This window comes from Salvelinus namaycush, unplaced genomic scaffold (genome assembly GCF_016432855.1).
Source record: "Salvelinus namaycush isolate Seneca unplaced genomic scaffold, SaNama_1.0 Scaffold257, whole genome shotgun sequence".
Classification (NCBI taxonomy): Eukaryota; Metazoa; Chordata; class Actinopteri; order Salmoniformes; family Salmonidae; genus Salvelinus; species Salvelinus namaycush.
In genome coordinates this window covers 184,411-196,482 of record NW_024059419.1, presented here as the reverse complement: position 1 = coordinate 196,482, position 12,072 = coordinate 184,411, and the positions used below count along the sequence as shown (strand labels likewise).

Sequence of the window (12,072 nt, the reverse complement as noted above, 5' to 3'; positions counted from 1 at the left end):
CAACACCTTATCACTGCTACACCTGGCTATCAGCGGAGCCTTGTCTGGCAGCGAAACAGTTCATTCAGCCTCATTTAATGCCTTTAAAAAAAACATAGCTGATACGGCTGACAATTGAGATGTACGAACTATGTCATAAGGGAACGACAAGTGGATAAGAGGCAATCCGTAATTTCAATTAAGACATTAATGAGCGAGCTAGGACGGACGTAGTCAATATAACTATTTGTTCAGCACTTTTGAAATGTACAGCAACAGAATTCAGAACATGGGCCATTCTTACAGTATTCTCTCTGTACACCAAGTCAGAATCGTAGGATAAATAAAGGGGGCATATAACCAGACAATGAAAGCTCTTACAATATTCGATGATTACATTTCTCAAAAACAGGTTATAGGCTACATGTGCACCACCAAGTCAGAACAGTAGGCAAAATTAAGAGGTGAAAATAGGCCAAATTATTAGGGTGAGGCACTTGGGCTACTAACAGCTTACTACACAACATACACTTAGTATTACTTCCTTTGCTACAGTATACATATCTCTCTGGCACTTGAACAGGAAGGTGGCGTGGCGGTCCTCCGAGGGCAAATTTTGTCATCAAACTTTGTCAGCAAAGTCTTGTATTCTCTGGATTTATGGGGCTTTCAAGACAACTGGGAACTCAAGAAATTATCAGTGATCTTCAGGTCGTAGCTCTAGAAAGAGACCCGAGTTCCCGATTTACAATTCCGAGTTGGATGAAAGTTCTAAATGTATTTTCCCAGTCGTAACTCGTTTACCCGAGGTCCCAGTTGTCTTGAACTCACTAAAGTCAGATTTTGCACTTCCGTGTTAACAGTTGTTTTGAGCATGGCACAAATCATGCTTCATTGACAGCATGGCCAATGTTGAATGTTTATCATTTTAAACTAGGAAAAGAGACCCCCCTTAATTTTAGACTTAGGACCACACAGCCACTCCACTGAATAGTAGGCTAATGATTGCTTTGCAATGCTTGCAGTTAGCCACTGATTCCTTCCAAACAACTCATTGTTGAATTTGCGATTTCCAACTTGTTGTGTAATGTTTATGTCCAATGGCCGATGAGCACCGATACGTTTTATCTATAATTTCTCTTTATTATTTCTCTTCATATGACAAGGATTAAAAATTATTTGCCAGTAGATTGTCGACTTGATTCATGATGTCATCATTTAGCTAAGATTTTGAAAGTATGATGTTGACATGATCAATCGAATCAAAGCTACTGTAGATATAATGTAATTTGACATCATTTTATCTGTGGCCAATGACCTTGAGGCTTCTTGTATGGGCACTTCTAGTGTAACTATGAATTTTCGAGTTCTACCCTTAGACTTGGCGGTGACGTAGTGTCCCCATGAGTGACAGAGCACTGAGCCAATCAAGGTGCAACGCCAGCTATTTTCTGCTGGCTTGCCCCACCACCACAGAAAGCACTGAGCTAGGCAGAAACACCTGCATTTGGAACTGCCTTACTCAAGAAAACTAAAAAGAGACCATGTTTGTATGCGGCTTTATTAACTCAATTATAATATATATTTTTTTACATTGTTTGCAAACTGATATGTGCCACGTATTAATGCCAAAATAACATAACAATAACAATCTATATTTTTTGCTAAAAATGTGGGGCTCAAAACAGGTGAGGCTCTGCCACACCTGTCCTGAATGACGGGTCGCCATTGAATATGAACATAGTCATTCTCAACAATGATGAACTTTAACCAACTCAACACTTGTCACATGTAAGCCTACCCGTACATGACGACCTAATAGAAAACTGAAATCTAGTAGTCACGCCACTTGTGGTTGTGTAAAGTGGGAGGACTCTCATGTGGAGTTAGCTGGGTTTCACCAATGAACTTCTGGTTGAGAAGTCAGAATAAAAGTCCACTACTGAAACTAGAGGAAAATTAAGAAATTAATACAAATACAGAGCAAGGTCCCCAACTGAAAAAATTTGTTATTTTATTTTTTTATTAAGAATTGAATATATTTGAACAATATGGCAATTAATTCGACTTCAATGAGTTCATCATGAATAGGAAGTACTATTATCTATGGTCTTTATCCTATATCCCGCCCGCTTCACACACACACACACACACACACACACACACACACACACACACACACACACACACACACACACACACACACACACACACACACACACACACAGGGAGTTTGGAGGAATAGCACAGGGTCAGCGCCCCTGGAGCATTTAAGAGGTTAAGTGCCTTGCTCAAGGGCACAACAGCATGAGTTCATGAGAGCTTTTATTTTGAAGCCTGAAAACAGGAAGTTCCGTTTTTGTGCTGCCGGCAAACATATTACATCATCTAAAGATCAAAGTACAAGAACATAGGGAAATATTATGCGTGAGAAATCATTCCTAAAGTTAATCCTTACGAATTGCTTTATTGAATGAACGATGGCGTTTGACCGTCACCTTTCTTTTCCGGTGGGGCGCTCATAGTGTGAAATCAACATCTGCATCGGTAGTAACGGCAGGAACACTTTTGACGGATGTATTATGCATTTATAAGAACTTCGTCTTCAGATAAACAAAGGTAAGTGTATTTAATCTCAATACTTGACAGCCACAGTGTCGGCATTATATTGTCTTATGCCGTTGTTTGTTATTTCATCATTTATTTATCCTTGTTCCAGGTTTTCCAGGAGGCTATTGTATGCAAGAGGGTGGACCGAATTGGGTTTAGGCTTAACGTTACAGTAAAATGTCACGAGTTAAATCAGACTCACCCACCGCCGTTACCGATGTACATACAGGCTCAAAGATGCAGAGAGTAATTTACGTTACTTACCTCATAGCTGTCCTGGATATCACATGCATGTTTTTACAGTTTTCCATCACTCCTGTAAGTATTTCTGTTTTAATGTCTATTCTAGTACCCAGGTTACAAAAGTGGTTGTTTTTGTTGTTATATGATTAGCCTATATTGAGAGTTGAGAAAGAAAACAATGCAGTTTATTTCAATACTTTCGATATCAGAATTGCTACAAATAGTAGGCTACGTGTGATATGCATTCATTTGCTGTTATTCAAATGTATTGTAGATATTTGCCATTTGCTAATAGGTTTGAACAGTTATAAATGGCCTTGGGATTGTTGACATAGGCCTACATCTAAAACAATAGATAGAAAAATGGCCTCACCTGGGGCTTCTTGAGGGCACCATCGTTTTGGATAAAGGATTGTGACTATGCGCTTTGAAAGCAGTATATCTATGACAATCTAGTATGAATTAATTACAGTGGCGATTTTAGCATGTAAATCTTGGTGGGACCATAAAAAAAAGAATGTGGGATACATACCAGCAAAGCCACAACACTAAACAATATAATAATTGCACTATAACGGTGACAAACGGTGCCCACAAACTGTTAGGGCCTACACCTTAGGCCCTAACAGTTTCTGTCCCAACACCTTACCACTGCTACACCTGGCTTTCTGCGGAGCCTTGTCTGGCAGCGAAACAGTTCATTCAGCCTCATTTAATGCCTTTTAAAAAAACATAGCTGATGTCTCCCTGGAAAAGCCAGACTGACTTGCTTAAACAAATGTGGTTTCTACAAAAAATTGAGATGTACAAACTATGTCATAAGGGGACGACCAGCGGATAAGAGGCAATCCGTAATTTCGATGAAGACATTAATGAGCGAGCTAGGACGGACGTAGTCAATATAACTATTTGTTCAGCACTTTTGAAATGTACAACGACAGAATTCAGAACATGGGCCGTTCTTAGCATGGCACAAATCATGCTTCATTGACAGCATGGACAATGTTGAATGTTTATCATTTTAAACTAGGAAAAGAGACCCGTAATCTTAGACTTGGGACCACACAGCCACTCCACTGAATAGCAGGCTAATGATTGCTTTGCAATGCTTGCAGTTAGCCACTGATTCATTCCAAATAACTCATTGATGAATTTGCGGCAATCACGGCTCAACGCTCCGTATTTTCCGCTGGCTTGCCCCACCACCACAGAAAGCACTGAACTAGGCTGAAACACCTGCATTTTGGAGCTGCCTTACTCAAGAAAACAAAAAAGAGACCATGTTTGTATGTGGCTTTATTAACTCAATAATATATATATATTTTTTTACATTGTTTGCAAACTGATATGTTACAAGTATTAATGTCAAAATAACATGCAAAACAGGCAAGGCCCAAAAAAGTAAAAATATTTTTTTATTATATTTTGCAAAACATGTGGGGCTCAAAACAGCCCTGAATGACAGGTCACCACTGATTAATTGTTATAATATTTAAAAAATGTATATGTATTTACGTTTGAACTCTCACCATTCAGTATTTGGCGAAGAAGCTGGGATTTGACACCTTATGGATTGGCTATTTGCAAACCATGGTTGGTGTCGTCCAATTGTTGGGAGGCCCGATATTTGGCAGGTGAGCAAAACTCTGTTGAATGAAATACATAATCTGTTACATAACCACAGTCTGTATCTTTAATCTCCAACCCTGGTCAAAGATGCACAATTTGCTGCTGGCAAATTGAGCTTTAAAGTGCTCTCACTTAAATGTAATTGAGTTATGGTTCAATGACTCGGGGCAACGAACCATACAGAGAGGGCTTATCAGACCTGAGTCCAGACACAAGATCGCAGCTGGTATGTGTTGGTGGCCATATGTTGGCAGATGTCAATATAGATCAGTGTTATTTTTCTGTTGTCGGTAGGTTTGCAGACCTTTTTGGTGCCAGGGCAGCAATGTGTCTATCCTGCACTGCCTCTGTAGTCTACTATGGGTTACTAGCGATAGCTGACAGTCCTCTCATGCTCTTCATCCACAAACTCCCCGCTGTCTTGATGCATGGCTTGCCTGGTAAGTGCTCCACTGCCTGTTGTTTATTTAACCTTTATTTTAGCAGGGAGTCCCATTGAGAGCAAGGTCTCTTTTTCAAGGGAGCCCTGCATGACATGATCCACAGCAATTACACAATCACAGTTAGAGACAAATATACTAACTGTTGTTCCCTTCATACTCAAACTCCCAGATAAGTCCCCAGCGTATGTACCGTGCCTAGGACCTACTGTACTAGACAGCTCTCTAACAGATCCTTTAGGATCTATTGTATTAGACAACCCTCTAACAGATCCTATAGTATCTACTGTACTAGAGACAGCTCTCTAACAAATCCTTTAGGATCTATTGTATTAGACAGCCCTTTAACAGATCCTATATGATCTACTGTACTAGACAGCCCTTTAACAGATCATATATGATCTACTGTACTAGGATCTCCTGTACTAGACAGCCCTCTAACAGATCCCATAGGACCTACTGTACTAGACAGCTCTCTAACAGATCCTATATGATCTACTGTACTAGACAGCTCTCTAACAGATCCTATATGATCTACTGTACTAGACAGCTCTCTAACAGATCCTATATGATCTACTGTACTAGACAGCTCTCTAACAAATCCTTTAGGATCTATTGTATTAGACAGCCCTTTAACAGATCATATATGATCTACTGTACTAGACAGCTCTCTAACAGATCCTATATGATCTACTGTACTAGACAGCCCTCTAACAGATCCTATAGAACCTACTGTACTAGACAGCCCTCTAACAGATCCTATAGGACCTCCTGTACTAGGATCCACTGTACTAGACAGCCCTCTACCAGATCCTATAGGACCTCCTGTACTAGGATCTACTGTACTAGACAGCCCTCTAACAGATCCTATAGGACCTCCTGTACTAGGATCTACTGTACTAGACAGCCCTCTAACAGATCCTATAGGACCTCCTGTACTAGGATCTACTGTACTAGACAGCCCTCTAACAGATCCTATAGGACCTCCTGTACTAGGATCTACTGTACTAGACAGCCCTCTTAACAGATCCATATATGTCTCTCTATACCCCATATGTTCCAGTGTTACTAAAGTGTGTATAAATCTGACTTGTTGTGCTCCTCTCTCCTCCTCTCACCAGGAGCCCAGATGGTAGTGACTGACCTGACAGAACCTGACAAGCGGGCAGATGCCCTTGGCAAGCTGGGCCTATGTTTTGGCATTGGCATGGTTGCTGGCTCCACCTTGGGCGGTACACTAAGCACACGCTATGGGTGAGTGAAGCACCTCAATGCTCACAGATTCTAGTCCAATCCAAGAGCTGGAATTTAGCCGTGTGACATCCCTGCTATGGCTTTTCCAGGGAGACATTTGCTGCTTGTGTAGCTGCTGGAGGGAGCTTCATCAGCTTCCTGTTGGTTTGGACGTTTATCCCTAAACACACTAAGTTACAAGCGCCACAGGACAACACAGACAGTAAGACTCTACACCTACCTCACAACACACTATTCACTCTCTAAAGGGTTTGTGCGTGTGTGTGTTTGTGTATGGGTGTGTGTGTGTGGTGCAAAAAATAAAATTTCTGCTTTATCTGACACTTACTGTGGCCTGTGTGACGTGGGGACATCCATAATGTGTGGTATTTGACACGTGACTTCATATGTGAGTTGCGTGTGACGTATTTTCCTGGTCCTGCAGAGAAGAGCAATGCCAAGTCAGTCTTTGACCTGGGTGAGATCACCAGACTGATGAAGTTCCCTGGTGTGGCCAAAACCTTCATGGTCAAGATCATCTCAGGTCTGCCATCAGGTGGGTGTCCTCCACTGTGACCTATAAGAGTTGTCTATTCTCCACCTGTCTTAGTTTAGACTCATCTGAGGGAGACCTAATCACTTAGCAGGAATGTGTTGCTGTAGAACTGGAACCAGTGATGTAGTGAAAGGGTAAAAGCACGTAACACAGTTTACCTACAGATTTTATTTGGAGAAAAGCATTTATGCACACTTAACACAAACCAATGTTCAGCGTTTAACAATCTTAATAAAAACTACAACACCCATCTCAACCAATGTTCAGCGTTTAACAATCTTAATAAAAACTACAACACCCATCTCAACCAATGTTCAGCGTTTAACAATCTTAATAAAAACTACAACACCCATCTCAACCAATGTTCAGCGTTTAACAATCTTAATAAAAACTACAACACCCATCTCAACCAATGTTCAGTGTTTAATGACCTTTTTATATACACTGCTCAAAAAAATAAATGGAACACTTAAACAACACAATGTAACTCCAAGTCAATCACACTTCTGTGAAATCAAACTGTCCACTTAGGAAGCAACACTGATTGACAATAAATTTCACATGCTGTTGTGCAAATGTAATAGACAACAGGTGGAAATTATAGGCAATTAGCAAGACACCCCCAATAAAGGAGTGGTTCTGCAGGTAGTGACCACAGACCACTTCTCAGTTCCTATGCTTCCTGGCTGATGTTTTGGTTACTTTTGAATGCTGGCGGTGCTTTTACTCTAGTGGTAGCATGAGACGGAGTCTACAACCCACACAAGTGGCTCAGGTAGTGCAGCTCATCCAGGATGGCACATCAATGCGAGCTGTGGCAAGAAGGTTTGCTGTGTCTGTCAGCGTAGTGTCCAGAGCATGGAGGCGCTACCAGGAGACAGGCCAGTACATCAGGAGACGTGGAGGAGGCCGTAGGAGGGCAACAACCCATCAGCAGGACCGCTACCTCCGCCTTTGTGCAAGGAGGATCAGGAGGAGCACTGCCAGAGCCCTGCAAAATGACCTCCAGCAGGCCACAAATGTGCATGTGTCTGCTCAAACGGTCAGAAACAGACTCCATGAGGGTGGTATGAGGGCCCGACATCCACAGGTGGGGGTTGTGCTTACAGCCCAACACCGTGCAGGACGTTTGGCATTTGCCAGAGAACACCAAGATTGGCAAATTCGCCACTGGCGCCCTGTGCTCTTCACAGATGAAAGCAGGTTCACACTGAGCACGTGACAGACGTGACAGAGTCTGGAGACGCCGTGGAGAACGTTCTGCTGCCTGCAACATCCTCCAGCATGACCGGTTTGGCGGTGGGTCAGTCATGGTGTGGGGTGGCATTTCTTTGGGGGGCCGCACAGCCATCCATGTGCTCGCCAGAGGTAGCCTGACTGCCATTAGGTACCGAGATGAGATCCTCAGACCCCTTGTGAGACCATATGCTGGTGTGGTTGGCCCTGGGTTCCTCCTAATGCAAGACAATGCTAGACCTCATGTGGCTGGAGTGTGTCAGCAGTTCCTGCAAGAGGAAGGCATTGATGCTATGGACTGGCCCGCCCGTTCCCCAGACCTGAATCCAATTGAGCACATCTGGGACATCATGTCTCGCCCCATCCACCAAAGCCACATTGCACCACAGACTGTCCAGGAGTTGGCGGATGCTTTAGTCAAGGTCTGGGAGGAGATCCCTCAGGAGACCATCCGCCACCTCATCAGGAGCATGCCCAGGTGTTGTAGGGAGGTCATACAGGCACGTGGAGGCCACACACACTACTGAGCCTCATTTTGACTTGTTTTAAGGACATTACATCAAAGTTGGATCAGCCTGTAGTGTGGTTTTCCACTTTAATTTTGAGTGTGACTCCAAATCCAGACCTCCATGGGTTGATACATTTGATTTCCATTGATAAGTTTTGTGTGATTTTGTTGTCAGCACATTCAACTATGTAAAGAAAAAAGTATTTAATAAGAATATTTCATTCATTCAGATCTAGGATGTGTTATTTTAGTGTTCCCTTTATTTTTTTGAGCAGTGTATATTTATATATTTTTTTTTTTACATGTTGTCTTTTTAGTGTGTCTGTCTGTGTTTGCATGGAGTCCTTTTTAAAAACCTCACGGGATTCTGTCTCAGGTATCTTTCAGGTCATGTTCTCTGTTATCGCTATGAACTTCTTCCAGCTGGCGCCAGAGCAGAATGGCTACCTTATGGCCTACTTTGGGATCGTGTCAATGGTATGGAGCAAGGATGCTCACGACCTATACATTTAGTCATTTAGCAGACACTCTTATCCAGAGACACATTACATTTAGTCATTTAGCAGACACTCTTATCCAGAGACACATTGCATTTAGTCATTTAGCAGACACTCTTATCCAGAGACACTTTCATTACATTTAGTCATTTAGCAGACACTCTTATCCAGAGACACATTATATTTAGTCATTTAGCAGACACTCTTATCCAGAGACACATTATATTTAGTCATTTAGCAGACGCTCTTATCCAGAGAGACTTACAGTTAGTGCAGTCATCTTAATATATATGTGGTTGTCCCAACTAGCTCAGTCATTTTTCCTCAGTGAAGTAGTTAATCAGCTGTTAATGTTAGTAGGAAAAGACAAGTGTGAGTGTGAGTTTGTTTCTTTTATACTCTCATTGTGGCCTCTTTGTTTTGTGGTATTTTGCACCTTTGCTGCTAAATTAGCGATGACGTTGTTTGCGCGTCAGCTCGACTGGCGATCCCGTGTTCACCACGTTATTTGACCACTACATTCCTGGTTAGGACAACACGATGTATTTACAGTAATTCAGAGTTTAGATGGCTAAATTCTCCTGAAATCTCCAGGATATCAAATCCCCTCCCTCGTGGGAACAGGATCTAATAGAGCAACTCTGGTGAGAAATGAACTTTTTTGGTCCAATTTTTCCAGGTAATCCAAGGGGGAGTGATTGGCTGGCTGACCTCAAAGTACTCTGAGAACTCACTGCTTCTCCTCTCCATCGGCATGTCAAGTCTGGTGGGCCTGGCTCAGGTATAGAGGATTCATTTCATCTTGTGATAAATGCAGGGTTGTATATATTCACCGTAGCAAAACGTACACAAAAAAAAAAATTTAAAAGGGGGAAAAAGCACTTGGACAGTTTCACAGTCTCTCCCCGTTTCAGTTGTTTTATTTCCGTTTGGTGCCTAATGAATATGACCCTTTTGTAAAATCTTTGATCTTAAAAGGTTAACGTTTCGTTCTCTCCTTGGCAGGTCTTCATGGCTAACGTGTTCCAGTTCTGCTTCATCGTTCTGCCCATGATGTTCTCTCTCAGCGTGTTCAACGTCATCACTGACAGCATGCTGACAAAGACTGTGCCTTCCTCCGATACCGGTGAGACAATTAAGCGTTTCAAACACATACGTTGAGAAATGTGTAGGGGGGCATCAGTTAAATCAGTAAATCATTGCCTAACCTAACAACAAAAAAACGTTTAAGAAAAATCACCTACCGAGAAAGAATCACAGTTGGTGTCGTAACATTCTGAAAGAATCACACTAGGTGTCGTAACATTCTGAAAGAATCACACTTGGTGTCGTAACATTCTGAAAGAATCACACTTGGTGTCGTAACATTCTGAAAGAATCACAGTTGGTGTCGTAACATTCTGAAAGAATCACACTTGGTGTCGTAACATTCTGAAAGAATCACAGTTGGTGTCGTAACATTCTGAAAGAATCACAGTTGGTGTCGTAACATTCTGAAAGAATCACAGTTGGTGTCGTAACATTCTGAAAGAATCACAGTTGGTGTCGTAACATTCTGAAAGAATCACACTTGGTGTCGTAACATTCTGAAAGAATCACACTTGGTGTCGTAACATTCTGAAAGAATCACACTTGGTGTCGTAACATTCTGAAAGAATCACACTTGGTGTCGTAACATTCTGAAAGAATCACAGTTGGTGTCGTAACATTCTGAAAGAATCACACTTGGTGTCGTAACATTCTGAAAGAATCACAGTTGGTGTCGTAACATTCTGAAAGAATCACAGTTGGTGTCGTAACATTCTGAAAGAATCACAGTTGGTGTCGTAACATTCTGAAAGAATCACACTTGGTGTCGTAACATTCTGAAAGAATCACACTTGGTGTCGTAACATTCTGAAAGAATCACACTTGGTGTCGTAACATTCTGAAAGAATCACACTTGGTGTCGTAACATTCTGAAAGAATCACACTTGGTGTCGTAACATTCTGAAAGAATCACACTTGGTGTCGTAACATTCTGAAAGAATCACACTTGGTGTCGTAACATTCTGAAAGAATCACACTTGGTGTCGTAACATTCTGAAAGAATCACAGTTGGTGTCGTAACATTCTGAAAGAATCACACTTGGTGTCGTAACATTCTGAAAGAATCACACTTGGTGTCGTAACATTCTGAAAGAATCACACTTGGTGTCGTAACATTCTGAAAGAATCACAGTTGGTGTCGTAACATTCTGAAAGAATCACACTTGGTGTCGTAACATTCTGAAAGAATCACACTTGGTGTCGTAACATTCTGAAAGAATCACAGTTGGTGTCGTAACATTCTGACAGAATCACAGTTGGTGTCGTAACATTCTGAAAGAATCACAGTTGGTGTCGTAACATTCTGAAAGAATCACAGTTGGTGTCGTAACATTCTGAAAGAATCACAGTTGGTGTCGTAACATTCTGAAAGAATCACAGTTGGTGTCGTAACATTCTGAAAGAATCACAGTTGGTGTCGTAACATTCTGAAAGAATCACAGTTGGTGTCGTAACATTCTGAAAGAATCACAGTTGGTGTCGTAACATTCTGAAAGAAACAGTTTAACATTGAAGTGCAACTTCTGTCTGTTTTGCTCTGGACATTTTTCTGATTGGTTCTCTTCACTCTTCTGCAGGCACGATGCTGGGCCTGTGTGCCTCTGTGCAGTCTCTGCTCCGCACCATCGGCCCCACGATTGGAGGCTTCTTGTATCACAACTACGGAGTGGCCTCTTTTGGGTTCATCCAGTTTGTCGTAAACATGGTCGTGTTTGTGTTTATGCTTAGAAACATGGTCAACAGCAAAGATGAGCACAGAGAATGACATTCCACCGACTTAAATACATAGGGCATTTTAAAAGTGACCTAAATATAGTTTTATATTATCAGAGAATTTTATTATATTTCTATAAATGGACAAAAATATAAAATGCAACAATTTCCTAGATTTTACTGAGTTACAGTTCATATAAGGATAAAAAAATATACAGTATATCTGAATATTGTACTTGTGATTTGATATTCAATAAACAGGAACGTTCAGAAGAACAGTTGTTTACTGGAGATGCCACTTACATATAAAATCCTTTGTTGATTCTGCAGATGTGATTT

The 12,072-nt window shown here is 41.5% G+C and overlaps 1 protein-coding gene across 1 annotated transcript; it reads left to right on the top strand.

Annotated features, from left to right (window-relative positions):
- The first annotated feature begins 2,373 nt into the window (after window positions 1-2,373).
- LOC120039150 (solute carrier family 22 member 18-like) lies at window positions 2,374-12,062 on the top strand. Its single transcript, XM_038984675.1, has 11 exons — window positions 2,374-2,598; window positions 2,699-2,907; window positions 4,369-4,466; window positions 4,756-4,901; window positions 6,023-6,155; window positions 6,245-6,357; window positions 6,580-6,690; window positions 8,811-8,911; window positions 9,611-9,712; window positions 9,937-10,057; window positions 11,598-12,062. Exons 2-11 carry the CDS (start codon window positions 2,767-2,769, stop codon window positions 11,783-11,785), a joined length of 1,254 nt encoding a protein of 417 aa, XP_038840603.1. The 5' UTR covers window positions 2,374-2,598; window positions 2,699-2,766; the 3' UTR covers window positions 11,786-12,062.
- Window positions 12,063-12,072: the final 10 nt, after the last annotated feature.

Bases quoted from the DNA above. Each gene is read 5' to 3' on its own strand.
- LOC120039150 (XM_038984675.1), top strand. From the start codon at position 2,767: ATGTCACGAGTTAAATCAGACTCACCCACCGCCGTTACCGATGTACAT. The intron at 4,902-6,022 runs GTAAGTGCTCCA...TCCTCTCACCAG, and splicing joins CTTGATGCATGGCTTGCCTG to GAGCCCAGATGGTAGTGACT. The intron at 10,058-11,597 runs GTGAGACAATTA...ACTCTTCTGCAG, and splicing joins TGTGCCTTCCTCCGATACCG to GCACGATGCTGGGCCTGTGT.